At 39.5% G+C, this 15255-nt stretch overlaps 1 protein-coding gene across 2 annotated transcripts in view; it reads left to right on the top strand.

Moving 5' to 3' along the window:
• The window catches only part of PPM1D (protein phosphatase, Mg2+/Mn2+ dependent 1D), a 62116-nt gene that overhangs the window by 20070 nt on the left and 26791 nt on the right, over positions 1-15255 (top strand). Inside the window, exons 2-3 of one of the 2 annotated variants that reach the window (XM_055577398.1) lie at positions 395-620; positions 9181-9305. In XM_055577398.1, the coding sequence (XP_055433373.1) occupies positions 395-620; positions 9181-9305 (351 nt within the window). Of the gene's footprint in view, positions 1-391; positions 621-9180; positions 9306-15255 lie in introns of both variants that reach the window. The other variant, XM_055577397.1, reaches the window with a different exon arrangement.

The raw sequence follows: 15255 nt of genomic DNA on the forward strand, positions 1-15255 counted from the left end.
TTTTTCTGAAAATCTTTTTGGAGAAAAATTAATATAAACAGATGATAAGCTGCTGCCAGTATGCTATCAAACTTTTAACATATCCTTGCTACTAAATGTAGTTAAGACTAAGACTTATGTGGAATTACTAAACCTATGATGTAACATTTTTCTCCTAAGATTGCCTTGATGGTCACAATATAATTGCATTATCTATAAAATTAATTTATTAATGTAAGAATGAAGGGATTAACATAAGTCCTTCTTTAATAGCTTTCAAAATACGTTTCTTAAATATTTTTGTGTGCTAATTCAGATTTTAATATGCTAACTCAACATAAGTTGCAGTTTTTATTCTGCCACAGTAGTTATGTATACACCTGAAAGTAAAATTTTTTCTTTTCTATTACAGCAGAATGGCCAAAGACTATGACAGGTCTTCCCAGCACGTCAGGGACAACTGCCAGTGTGGTCATCATCCGAGGCTTGAAGATGTATGTTGCTCACGTGGGCGACTCAGGGGTGGTTCTTGGAATTCAGGATGACCCCAAGGATGATTTTATCCGAGCTGTGGAGGTGACACAGGACCATAAGCCAGAACTTCCCAAGGAAAGAGAACGAATTGAAGGACTTGGTGGGAGGTAATGATTGTCCTCTGTCTTTCCTCTCTTGGTTCTATTTAGTCCTTTTCTGCTTTACTTACCACATTGACTTACTTCTCCCTTTTAATGAAGTTACAGATTTTTAGCTTGCCTGGTGAAGTATCCATGTATATTCATAATTATTTTATTATTTTGAATTGACTGATTTATTTCTGATAAATGGCTCCAAAAGGAAATAATATCCTAATGGCACTCAAGTAACAAAACATACAGGGATTTATTTAAAGCCTTTTGTATAAACACTAATCAGCATGCCCTTCAGAATCTGGACAAAGCAGCCCTCAGAGTTTCAGAATAGAACAGTTTGAATCTATTTTGGGGAATAGAATTTTGTTAGAATTAGCCTTCAGTTTTCCCCTTTGATTTGTAAGTTTCGTACGCGGCAAACCTCTGTGTTATGTTCTCAGTGTGTTTTGAGACAGTTTGTAAACTATGAAGTGAATTTGACTTAAGCATAGTATTTTTATGATACAAACTAAAATGCAAGGTTATTCTAAAAGCAGAGGAAGGAATAACGTAAGAAAATTTAAAAATCATTCCAATACTAATTTTTAAAAAATCAAGGATCTGAGGCAAGTTAACAGAATCCAGGTTTTCTAAGTAATCATTTAACTCAAGTCTTACCATAATATTGTTACTTTTTTCTCCTTTCTTGTTTTTATTAAATAAAAATTTTTTTTTTCAGAGAAATAATAAGCTGAAGGAAAGAATTAACATCCTTAAATTACCAAGAGTTCAAAAGATCAGTAAGAGAAACAGTAAAACCCTGCCAGATTCAGATGGCATAAAGGAGAAGTTTGAAAGACAGAAAAAATTAAAAACAGTAGTAGAAACATTTGAAAAATATTTAACATTGAAGCGAGGTTCTATTTTTTGTTATTGAGTTAGCAATATTTTAATTGTAATGGGTATCCTGTTGCTAGGATTATATATTGGTATGACCTATACAAAATACAACATACCACTAACTTTAAATTTATATAGGCTGAGTAATTTCAGGAATCTCCTCTAAAGAAGGAATATGAAAAAAAAAAAAGAAGGAATATGAAATGTGGACCAAAATGTCTAAATAGAGTTACTGATTGCAGCAGTGTTTATTGACTGTTAATTTAGCTGAAAATAACTTGAAGGCCCAACGTCTGGAAAATGGTTAATTACATTTAATTATATTCATAACAGTGGATATGATGTGAACAAAATTTTTAAAAATCATGGTATTATGAAAATTTTCAAACATTAAAGTAAAGGTCGGGGAATTCCCTGGTGGTTCAGTAGTTAAGACTCTGCACTTTCACTGCTGAGGGCCTAGGTTCAGTCCCTCCTCAGGGAACTAAGATCCTGCAAATTGCATGGCACGGCCAGAACAAACAGACAAAAAAGTAGAGGTAGACTAGTATAATGACCTCCAATACATATGAGGAAGTTTTTAAAAAATACCATTTTCTTGCCTGTTGTGCTGAGAGATAATTGACATGTTACTGTGTAGATTTAAGATGTACTACATGATAGTTTGTTTTAATTATATTGTGAAATATTACCACAATAGGTTCAACTAATCTCCATCTTCTCATATAGATACAATTTTTAAAAGGAGAGAAAGAAAAAATAAAGGGAAAAAAGTCTTGTGATGAGAACCCTTAGGATTTATTGTCGTAACAACTTTCCTGTGTATTGTATAGCAGTGTTCACTACACTCATCATGTGGTACATTACATCCATAGTACTTACTTATCTTATAACGGGAAATTTGTACCTTTGACCAGTTCCCCCTTTCCCCTGCCAGGAATTTTTAATAATATAGGAGAATGCTTTTTGGTCACAATATAAGCAGGATATAAAATTACATTGGTAACTATTTGTCTCCATGGAGATTGTACCAGTTTATACTTCTATCAGCAATATATGTGAATGACCCTGACAACATAATTATAGAACTTGTTGATCATCACCAGTTGTAGGTAAAAAAAAAAAAGTCATCTTAGTGATGCTTTCATTTGAATTTATCTTGAGAAAAGTTGAATTTTTTTTTTATTTGTTGAAAAGCCATATAGACTTCGTTTTCTGTGTGTTTTTGTGTATCATCTTTGTTTATTTATGGGGGAGAGTAGTCAGCCTTCTTTTTGTATTAATGTATAGGAGCCACATATACATTAGAGAAATTAGACTTAAGTATGTGATGAATTTCGGATGTTGTTTTCACAGTTTGTCTTTTGATTCTGCTCCTGGAATTTTTTTTCCATGTGGAAGTTTATTTTAATGTAGTTAAATTTATCAGTGTCTACCATTATGACTTTTGGTTTTTGTGCCATATATATAATTCCTTCACTCTGAGATTGTTATAAAGTCTTCTATATTTTCTTCTTATACAACAGTTATAAATACTTTGGTCTTAGGAACACTTTACATTCTTAAAAATTGAGGCCCTCAAAGAATTTTTTTTGTTTATATGGGTCAGATGTATTGACTTAACCGTATTAGGAATTAAAATGAAGATGTTTTCAAATATTTGTTAATTTATTGAAAAATAACAATATTAAGCTCATTATGTGTTAACATAAAGAACTTTTTTCTATGAAAAAATAGCTGTTTCCCCAAAACAAACATTTGAGAGGATTGGCACTGTTGTACAATTTTGTAAGTCTCTTTCTTGTCTGGCTTAGTAGGTGACAGCTAGATTCTTATGTTAGCTTCTGCTTTCAAATTGTTGTGATAAGGTATTTTGGTTGCAGTATCTAAAGTAAAATCATATTTTACATAGATATATAGGTGGAAAAGGGAGACTGTTTTCATTTTTCATATTTTGTGGGCATTTTTCTTTGATACCGTTCTAAAATTCATGAAGAGGGAATTTCTTAAAGATTGATAATGTGGTGTCTGAAATCTTACCAGTAACTTTTTCATATTCTTTCATTGAGAGCCATTGGTGTATCAGTTAAGAGCCATTGGTTAAATAATATCTTTATCCATGCATGATCTTTTTAATAGACTTTTATTTTTTGAGCAGTTTTAGATTCATAGCAAAGTTGAGCAGAAAGTACAGGAGTCCCTGCCTCCTTGGTGTGAATAGTCTCTTCCACTGTCAGCTCTCTTCCCCAGAGTGGTCATTTGTTATGATTGATGACCCTACATTAACACATGGTTATCACTCAAAGTCAATAGATTACATTTGGGTTGCTTTTGGTGTTGTACATTCTAGGGTTTGACAGATGTGTAATGACAGATGTCTACCGTTACAGTTTCATATGGAACAGTTTCACTGTCCTGGGAATCCTCTGTGCTCTGCCTCCTTTCCCCTTCCCCCCTTTCTATTCCTGGCAGCCACTGGTCTTTTTATTATCTCCTTAGTTTTACCTTTTCCAGAGTGCCACATAGTTGGAATCATAAAGTATATAGCCCCTGTGCATGATTTTGAAACCTAAGTATTGGTCACTTGTAAAACATTGGTTAGCCGGGTTATGCAGATCATCCAAATATTGACATCTTTTATCATACAATATATCAAGTTCTGTAGCTGTTTAAAAAGTCCACTGTATGCACATGGTCTTAGTATTATTAGGAAAATAATTTTTTGACCTTGCAGATCCCCTGAAATTGTCTGGGGGACTTCCAGGGGGGTTCCTGAACCATGTTTCAAGAGCCACTTTTCTAGTATTTGTATGGTTTTGTCATTTACATTTTAATCTTATAGCTCTGGAATTTTAAAGTTGTGTAGTAGGGATTGAAGTTAATATTTTTTTCTAACTGGCTATCAGTAGCCACTTGAACAATTCCACAGCCATTCCTTGCTGATTAGAAGGCTTACCAGGCATAAAACCCTTCTATAGTGGGAAGATGACCTGGAGTTTATCCTCTTCTAGCACTCTTTCCCTGGTTAAGATAAATATGGAATGTCAGCTCTGTTACAAGGCAACATTGCTCGTTGTAGAAGGATCCTCGAATGGAACTGCAGGTGGATAGGAAAGATTGCTATGGACCACAGATTTCCCTTGGAAAGCAGGGACCTTGGCTGCCCTGTGTGCCTGCAGCTGGACTTGTGTGGGACCGGGAAGTCAGGGGCTCTCGAGACACAGATTCCTGTGGCCTACGAAGCTCACTTGTGGTGGCTGAAAGTTGGCTCCTGGATTTCTGTAAGGGGCAGTGCTGAGGGCGGCGCTACTGGAGCTGCAGTGCTGCAGCCTGTTTCCTGTCCTGTATCCTGCAAAGTCAAGTGAACCTTGTTTCATGCTATAGTTTATTAGGTCCTGTAAGTGTGTAGGTCAGTGTGTATCTGAGACCACTGCTGGTAGTTATGTAAGGTGAGCTTTGCAATCATATTTATTGGGCTGGCCAAAAAAAAAATAGTTCCTTCAGGTTTTCCCATATGATGCTATGGCAGAACCTGAACGAACTTTGTGGCCTACCCAAATTTGGGCCTTTTCTGGGTGTCCTTAAATACCGGTACCATACTTTGTTTAAAATTGAGGCTTTATTATAATTTTTAATATTGGTAGGCCTGATTCCTCTCATTAGTCTTGTAAAAAATCTTTTTCTTTACCATTCTTTTTCTCTATGAATTTTTAATATGTATTTATATTTAACTTTAATTTTTGAGTTTATGCTGTTACTTAAAATACCATCTGGACAGCTGGACGAGCTCTTTGCCATTTGAGAGCAGGTGTCTTTTTGCACAAATTGAGCTGTTTTGTTATAAGGTATTTCCTCCTTTCCTTCTGTCCTCACCCTAGGCAGCTGGCCAGTGCTCTGTATTCCCAGCCTTCTGTTGCCTCTCAGTCAGCCCCTGCATATCAGGCTGATGCTTTTGTACGCCTTTTAATCACACAGGACAATGGCAGGAAGTGCAAGAGAAACAGCATCTTTTACAGCATTGCTTTGGGTTTTTGATACTGGGTATAAAACTTTTAGCCAGTGCTCTTATTTTGTCATTTGTTCCTCTGTCGGTGTTTATGCTCAGAGACCATAACAACTTTGAATATTACGTGTCAAGAGAGCTCCCAGGAGTGTTATATTGAAAGCAATGTGGGTAGCTACTGTAATTACTTAATGTTAAGCCTGACTTTGGGGCTTCCCTTGTGGCTCAGTGGTAAAGAACGTGCCTACAATGCAGGAGCCACAGGTTTGATCCCTGGGTCTGGAAGATCCCCTGGAGGGAGGGCATGGCAACCTACTCCAGTATTCTTGCCTGGAGAATCCCATGGACAGAGGAGCCTGGTGGGCTACAGTCCATAGGGTTGCAGAGTTGGACACGACTGAAGTGACTGAGCATGGCACACACGCAAGCCTTACTTTTTAGGGAGCAGGTTTAGGAAAGAGCTACAGGGCGTAAGGTGTTAGGAAGGCAGAATGCTGGTGTCTCTTTTCCTGGAACTCTTGTGTTTCATAGTTTCTTGTGAATGGTATTTTGGTTGGATATTAGCAAAGATTTGGACAGCAACAAACACTTTTTGTCTCTCTCTCTTTTTTTTTTGGTCACGCCACACAGCCTGGGGGATCTTAGATCCTGACCAGGGATAGAACCCAGCCTCCCTGCATTGGAAGAGCAGAGTCTGAACCACTGGACTGCCAGGGGAAGTCCACGAATGGTAGATGTAGTCTTGACTGTTTGCTTTTTGAGGGTCAGCTTTGAAGAAAGCATAAAATAAAAAGTAACCATCCCCCAACTCAGCCCTCTATCTCCCCAGGGGCTTCCGTCTGGGCGAGGTTCCCCCAGCCCCAGCCCAACCTGCCTGGGCAGGGGACGGAGCCCCTAGCAGCCGGGCTTCTGTGTCTCTAGGACTGACCCGCTTGCTTTGCGGGGGCGGCAGCGAGTCCCTAGTCTCCTGGGCTGCTCAGGAAGCCCCTTCCCCACGGGAGGGCGAGGTCCTCAAGCAGACCCAGCTGGCCCAGGCCAGGCCCCCAGACCCCAGACCTCTGGCTTCAGCCTTCCAGCCTCAGCTCCCTAGTAAGTGCCCGCTGTGTCCCTCTTCGCACCCCAGGCAGACCCCAAGGACGCAGACCTGGGGCGGGAGATAGACCCTCCTGGTGAAAGGCTCGCCATTACCCAGCGCTCAGGCGTGCCAGCCAGGTACGGCGGGGCCCCCGTAGGCTTCTGCCCCCCGAGGCCTGCGGGACACCCCTCCCCCGGTGCTGCCTACCTGCCTCTCCCAGGGAGCCTCAGCCCGGCTCGGGACGCTGCCACGCTGCCGGGGCGGTCCAGCCGGTGCCGCAGCTCCTGCTCCCTCGCCCGGGGCCCTGGCGGCTCCGCCCCCGCCTCCTCCGCCCTCGTACTGAGCATCGCCTGTTGCCCTTGCCAGGGGAGGTGGCACGTGGAGGCGCCGGGCTTTGCTGCGGAACACTCACCTGACCACAGCGGGCCTGCCGCGCTCGCCCCAATAAAAGCAATTCCAACCTCAAAAAAAAAGACAACCGCCTTTGCTGACTCTTATATGACCTGGAACAGTGTTTCTTTCAGTACTACAAATTCTCAAAAGGGAGAGTAAATGAGCAACTCTCTTGATATTTCTCTTCTATGTTAACATTGGCCAAATTTTCTACCATGTTCTTTACTTGTTTCATTCCCCTCCTGTTCTGTCTGGTTATTGTAGCCCCATGTGGCTGTTTGAACTTAAATATAAATTAATTAAAGTTAAATTAAAAATTCAGTTCCTCATTTGCCCTAGCCACATTGACAGAAGTCAGTAGCTGGGCATGGCTGGTGGCTGCTACATGTTCGAATGTGCGGAGTGAACGTTTCCATCACTGCTGAAATCTGGTGAGACAGCGCTGCTCAAGGCGCCTGGCCTGCCCTTGTCTCATGAGGTTTGTTTTCTACTTTAGAAAGATGGTTGCGGTTCTTTTCCTTCTGCTATATTCATGTTTTTCTGGACTCAGGGAGATTTTTTCTCATTTGTATATATTTATGCTTTTGTTTGGAGAAGGCAATGGCACCCCATTCCAGTACTCTTGCCTGGAAATTCCCATGGATGGAGGAGCCTGGTAGGCTGCAGTCCATGGGGTTGCTAAGAGTCAGACACGACTGAGCGACTTCACTTTCACTTTTCACTTTTCATGCATTGGAGAAGGAAATGGCAACCCACTCCAGTGTTCTTGCCTGGAGAATCCCAGGACGGGGGAGCCTGGTGGGCTGCCATCTATGGGGTCACACAGAGTCAGACACGACTGAAGTGACTTAGCAGCAGCAGCATAGCATGCCTTTGTTTCTGTTAGAACTTTTATTCCATTTGTTATCTCTAGTATCTTCATTCCTTTGAAGTTAGAGCAGAAGTAGAAAAGCCATAGATGGAGGGGAACTGGCTGGCTGCTGCTAATGTCCACAGCATTTCTTAGCGACATTCCTGTGGAGATGGTCACCATTGTCTGTCCCATTTTCTGTTTAGTTTCTGGGTTCATCACATTTAGGGGGACAGAGTCATGCTACTCACAGTCAACATAGTAAACTATTGAGACTCAGGTTTACATCAGGATGGCATAGTACTCATTAATAAGGAGAAGAGTAACTGACGAGAAGACCACAGATGATTGTCAGCTGACCTGCCATAGACGAAATGAAATTTCAGACTATAATCAGAGGGTTTCAGTGTACACGTGGGACCTGAGTGTAAAGACTTAATTTGATGATCTTAATGTCATCTATCGTTGAGAGTCAGGAATCCGGTCTTGTGCATATATCTCTCTGTCAGGTAAACCTGATATCAGGCAGGCTAATACTTGTTTCTTGGAAATGCTCTTTCTCCTCTTCCCCCCAACTTTTTTAAACCTTCCAGGGAAACATTTTTCTTTCTTTTATTTATTTTTTTAATTGCAGGCAGATTATGGTTAAATTGATTTAAGGGCCAGTTTCCCATTTCAGTCATTCGGGCATAGGTTGAGAGACCATCTCTACTGTGTTTTTAGTATTACTTTTTTGCTGAAATATTTGACCATATTTCAATATGTTAGGCACCCTGGAGTATACTAACTACTCTGTGTATTAATTACAGATTTCTCTTGCTCCTACACCAAATTTCTAGGAGGGTTTTCTTGTTCTCAAACTCCCAGATCTCTCTCTCTACAGCTGATCTGTTTCCATGGTCTAATCTCACATTTCTAAATACAGAAATATCTAAATACATAGGTATTTCTTGTGAGGCATTTCTTATTAATTCCTCAGATCAAAAATACTAACGTGGAAGTTCTGTTTTCAATACCCTTAAATCCTTCAAAAACTATACAACCTTTTTGACTTCTTTTATGTATTTTTCCCTCTTCTTTTATAACTACTTCTTCCTCCCCTCAGTTTTCTAAGTTATCAAATTATCTTGCTTTTATATACATGCTATCTACTCATTTCTTTTCCTTTGTGCTCCCTAAATAATCTCCAAATTCTCATCTTAATCTACCCTGTTTTGTCTTTGCCTTATGAACAGAAACTTTGATTTATGCATCTTCGTGTCTAAAGCAGATGATAATACAATCTGATTGTAATAGTTATTTAACATGTGGAACTACTTGAGTTGATATAGTGTGATCACTTACTGTATTTCTGTGAACTCTGGTCTTTCAGTGTGATGAACAAGTCTGGGGTGAACCGTGTGGTTTGGAAACGGCCTCGGCTCACTCACAATGGACCTGTGAGGAGGAGCACAGTCATTGACCAGATTCCCTTTCTGGCAGTAGCCAGAGCACTTGGTAAGTAGGACTTCGGTTTGGTGAAACTATCTTGGATGTTCTGCAGCATATGGTGGTAAAATAAAAGACAAGACTGAGAATTAAACCCTCATTTGGCACATTCTGAGTGTATAAATAGATACTGTAGTAAATGAAAACCTAATTGAGAGGAAGATTAAAGTATGGATTTCAGTGCCATTTGCTCTTTTATCCTGAGTTGTGTTCAATGTTCTGATAGTTTCCATTTCTTCCTAAAGAAGTAAATGTATGCCTAGGTTTGATGTTAGCCTTAAAACTATTTCTAAATGTCCTTTCCTACTTCAACCCTTCAAATTTCTCTTCAGAGCCTTCAAAGCTCTTTTTTCTTTTTCATTAGCTAGCAGAGTAAATTGTGACAAAATTAACACTTTTTTTCTGTTTCATCTTGTTTTGGAAGGAAGGCTAGAGTATTGTAACTATAGAAATATCTTACTTTGGATATACTAGTTAAATTTTCTTCTAAAGAAAATTTCTCTTAGAAAACACCATTTTTGTTCCTTCTCTCCTTCTTCCTCTAAAGACACTTGAGCACTAACTTGGTTCCGGGTACTGTATTAGGATTTGGAGTGATGATACAGATACACTCTGCCCTCAGGGAGCAAGAATAAATAGTTGGGGAGATGGGTGATAAAGAAGTAAACCTGTTCTGAACCTAGTATAATATTGCAGGTCAATTATAGTTCAGTTTTTTTAAAAGGTAAGCTTGTGCATTGTAAAAGGTAAGCATATACATTGTAAAAGGTAAGCATATACATTGTAGAAGGTAAGCGTGTACATTGTAAAAGGTAAGCGTGTACATTGTAAAAGGTAAGCATATACATTGTAGAAGGTAAGCGTGTACATTGTAAAAGGTAAGCATATACATTGTAGAAGGTAAGGGTGTACATTGTAGAAGGTAAGCGTGTACATTGTAAAAGGTAAGCGTGTACATTGTAGAAGGTAAGCGTGTACATTGTAAAAGGTAGCTTGTACACTGTACTGTAAACAGTGAGAGACTTTATTTTTTTGGGCTCCAAAATCACTGCAGATGAAAAATTAAAACATAAAATTAATAATAATGCCATAAAATTAAAACACGCTTGCTCCATTGAAGAAAAGCTATAACCAACCTGGACAGCATATTAAAAAGCAGAGAGATTACTTTGCCAACAAAGGTCTGTCTAGTCAAAGCTATGGTTTTTCCAGTAGTCATGTATGGATGTGAGAGTTGGACTATAAAGAAAGCTGAACACCGAAGAATTGATGCTCTTGAACTGTGGTGTTGGAGAAGACTCTTGAGAGTCCCTTGGACTGCGAGGAGCTCAAACCAGGCAACCCTAAAGGAAATCATGCCTGAATATTCATTGGAAGGACTGATGCTAAAGCTGCAAATGCAATACTTTGGCTACCTAATGCGAATAACTGGCTCATTGGAAAAGACACTGATGCTGGGAAAGACTGAAGGCGGAAGGAGAAGGGAATGACAGGATGAGATGGTTGGATGGCATCACCAGCTTGATAGGTATGAGTTTGAGTAAACTCTGGGATTTGGTGATGGACAGGGAAGCCTAGCGTGCTGCAGTCCATGGGGTTGCAAAGAGCTGGACGTGACTGAGCGACTGAACTGAACTGATTTGTACATGAAATAATTACAGATTAGGAAATATGAAAGAAAGAAATCACAGGGGTCCTGTGATAAAGAATAATTTAGAAGGGAAAATCTATCTTAGGTAGTGTGATGAAAATGCTCCTTTTAGGAAGTGTTATTTTAGCTGAGATGTGATGGCTAAGAATCAGATTTTGTGAAGAGCCTGTTGAAGAATAATCCTAGGCATGGATCCTGAATTGGGAAAGAGCTTGGCATGTTCTAGGAATTATCAAAAGTTGGGAGTTAATTGAGGCAAATGTAAACATCAGATATTTTTGTTCTAGACTAAGGTTACTGGGAAACATTGAAGGATATTAAGCTAAAGAGTAATATTATCTCATTTGCATTTTTTAAAACATCATACTACTGTTGCTTGTTCATCTTTGGTATTTGATCAAATACATGTAGTCCCAACCTTCATGGACCCTATAATCTAATGGGGAGAATTGATAATAAGCAAACAAATGATAAAATTCTTTTCAAAAGCATCAAAAAGGAATTAAGCAATATGATATGCCAGTAGTTGGTGGGAGGGATAGGTGGTGGCCAGGAGAAGAGGTACTTTGGAGAGGATGATTAAGGAAGATTCTTTTAAAAAGTGGTCTTTGAATAAGACCTGAAGGAGGAAAAGGGGCTAAGTCAAAGCAAAGGCATAACACTTGCAGAGGCCATTAGGCAATTGGTGGACATTTGATTTGGGAGGAATGGTGGTGGGGGTTGTTCAGCACATATTCTTTTTTCCTATTAAATAATGCCCTGACTCCCTTTTGGGAAACTCTATCTCCCCTACTCTGTGCGGTCTTAGTTTAGACATTCCTGTTCAGGGTCCTTTAGTAAAATATAAATGGTCAGGCATATGACCCCAGCTGGATCAGTTAGATTCCCTGTTCCATGATTTTAAATTGTGAATCCAGTAAGGATCAAAATTAAAAACCAAGAAACCTGGTTGGTATGAATACGTCCAGGTGATAATTGACCTCCTTTGGCAGTGCTCATTGACGTGATTGGGTTTTCCTGCCTAATTGTTTGGAAGTACCCTAAGTTAACCTGAACTGGAAATTGTCATTTGTTTGCGAAGAACCCTAACGCTGGAAGGAAAGGACTCCTTGTCTTTAGTGAGAGAGAGAAGGTAGGGATTTAAAATGACGGTGGAGATGAGGATGCTTGCCTGATTGAGAAAGGTGGTACAGACTAAGGAAGGAAGTGTGATGAAGACATTATGGGTGGTAGGCAAGGACTAAATTCTGCAAGACTTTTTAGAGCATGATAAGGAATTTTATTTAAAATGATTTTGGGAAGGGATTGAAGAGTAGGAGAGGAAATAAACCCCAGTGGTTAAGAGGTAGACTGTGGAGCCACAGTGCCTAGGTTTCTAATCCCAGTGTTGTCCTTTACTGCACAGACTTGGGAAAATTACTTAATATATTGTGACAGTTTTTTCAGCTGTGAAGTGGGGCCTGCTTCATACTGTTGTGGGTATTGGGTAACTTAACACATGCAAAGTGCTTAAAATAGTGCCTGGCACATAGTAAATGCTCTGTAAATGTTGTTGTTATTATTTTTGTTTGTTTTTAAAGGATCATAATGGCTAAAATTATAGGGTAATAACATTGGAGGCCAGGGTGCCATTTAGGGGGCCTGTAGCAGTTTCTAAGCACTTCACCTATTTTATAGATTTTTGTCTTAGTTCCCCAGGCCATTCACTCATAGTATATATGTGATATAATTGACCCTCCAGTTGTTAGCAAGGAAAAAACAGGGGGGAAAGTGATAGCTTCTCTTTACTTTTCAGGTAGATGGCAAATTTCAAGTTAACTATTGCCATTTGTAGCATTAGTGAGCTCCCGAGGGCATGGGAGGCAAGGAATTAATATTACTGAAGAGTAAAGAGGAGTTTCATGGGGAACTCAACATGGACTGAGGGCAAGGTCTTACTGCAGGTTCAAAAGTAAGGTGAACTTCAGTTTAGAAAAGCAGATGCCAGTTTATCTGGTGTATGTGGAGTGTGTGTGTGCCTTGCTTTTCACGTAAGCCTTGAAACCCTTACGTGACTACAGAAAGGAGGAGAAGGAGCAGGTGAAGGAGCAGCAAAAAGAGCAGAAAAACCAACTGGTGTTCCTGTTTCTAACATTCCTGCTCTGTTCAGGTACAGTGCTGGAGTAATTCAGGTAAGTAATTCAGCACACATGAATATCTTCCGTAATCTTTACTTTATGTTTTTAAGGACAAATTGTTGCATTATTAGACAGTCCATGAGTTAAAATCTGTCTCCATGAAGCTTTCAGACAGGGCAGTGTATTTACCTTTTCTTTTTGCATAATGACAGTCATTTACCTATTCAGAATTGGCTAGCGTGTTTCTCTAGGCTAATTTCAGATCTTCCATTAGTCTTGTCCTATCCCTCTGGATGTTTCCCTCAATAAATGTGATTCCAGACTTGAGAACACTGCAAGATGTGGTCTGATCAGTTTGAAGTACAGTGGAAATATGTACTTCCTGCTCCCTGAGCATTGTACTTGTAATAATGGAGTTTTAGAATTATGACTGCCATTAGCTTTTAGTAATCTTTTCACGTTAGTTGGCTTATTAAGCTCAGATCTCTAGATATTTCTCTTATGAACTGCTACTAAGTCAAGTTTCTCCTTTACATACTCTGTTGGTTTTTATTGGGATGGTGTAAGGGTGGGGAAATGGCAGAAAGTGAAGAGGAACTAAAGAGCCTCTTGAGGGTGAAGGAGGGGAGTGAAAAAGCTGGCTTAAAGTTAAATATTAAAAAAACTAAGATCGTGGCACTCCCCACTCTTTCTTGGGCTCTAAGATCTCTGCGGATGGTGACTGCTGCTGTGACATCAGATGACTGCTTCTTGGCAGGAAAGCTATGACAAAGCTAGACAGTGTGTTGGAAAGCAGAGACATCACTTTGCAGAGAAAGGTTCATATGGTCAAGACTGGTCTTCCCAGTGGTCACATACGGTTGTGAGAGCTGGACCGTAAAGAAGGAAGAATGCCCAAGAGTTGATGCCTTCAAACTGTGGTGCTCGAGGACTCCTGAAAGTCCCTTGGACAGTAAGGAGATCAAATCAGTCAACTGATTTGATCCTGGGAATTTAGGATCAAATAAATTCAGGGAAATTAATCCTGAATATTCATTGGGGGGACTGATGCTAAAGCTGAAGCTCCAGTATTTTGGTTATCTGATGCGAATAGCCGACTCACTGGAAAAGTCCCTGATGCTGGGAAAGATTGAGGACAGAAGGAAAAGGGGGTGTCAGAGGATGAGATTGCTGGATGGCATCACTGATGCAATGGACATGAAATTGGGCAAACTTCGGGAGATGGTGAGGGACAGAGCAGCCTGACTTTTTGCAGTGCATCGGGGCACAAAGAGTCGGACATGACTGGGCAGCTGAACAACAACAAGGGTGCGAGGTGGAGGCTGAATAATTCCGTTAGATGGGTTTTTTTGCAGGATATATTAATCAATACAAAATTAGTAGACTAGTGTGTAGTTGAAGAGATCTTGAGTGATGTGATTTTTTCCCCCTTAGCTTAGTTTCAACATTTGTTAACTATCTAGAGAAAGAAAGAATGTAGTTCTCAATTTTGTGAATTATGCATATTCAGAAGTATGTAAGCAACAGAATATTATTAGCATTGTTTAAATACTTTTAGTTGCCAGAGAGAAAAAATAGTAATTAGAGAGTAGAGAAATCAGGCAACACATTGAATGATGAAAATTCCCGTCACTAATGAGGACATTGTCTGCCTCCAGACGTGTGATACACACATCCCCTAGGTAGTACCCTGGTCAAGAGTGCATAGCTACAATCTAGATGAAGGAGGCTAAAGAAATGTTCTAAGCAAGTGCTATTCCGGCTCCTCAACTGCCTGTAAAGGATATTATTAGGCCATCTAACAATTCAGAATATGAATGGTAGGTGGTATATTAGGTACATATTATATTAATATAAATTTATGAAGCTGGTAACTGCAGTGTCCTTATTCTTAGAAAATACACTTTGAAGTATTTAGGGATAAAAGACCATTATTTAAAACACTTTTGTTGCAAGGTTACATGCACAGAATCTTTATACATATGTAGATCGAAAACAAGCAATTGGGGCAAAATGTCAGCAATAATGAATCTTGAGTAAAGATGGGGGTTCTTTGTTATGTTTTTATTTTGATCACTTTATACATTTGAAATGATCTCCAGATGAGATTTTTTTTTTTAAATAGGCTGGCAGTAATAATATGAAATTCAATATAAGTAAGTAAAAAGTGCTAGGTTTAAGTTCATAATAT

Source organism: Bubalus kerabau, chromosome 4, assembly GCF_029407905.1.
Source record: "Bubalus kerabau isolate K-KA32 ecotype Philippines breed swamp buffalo chromosome 4, PCC_UOA_SB_1v2, whole genome shotgun sequence".
Lineage (NCBI taxonomy): Eukaryota > Metazoa > Chordata > Mammalia > Artiodactyla > Bovidae > Bubalus > Bubalus kerabau.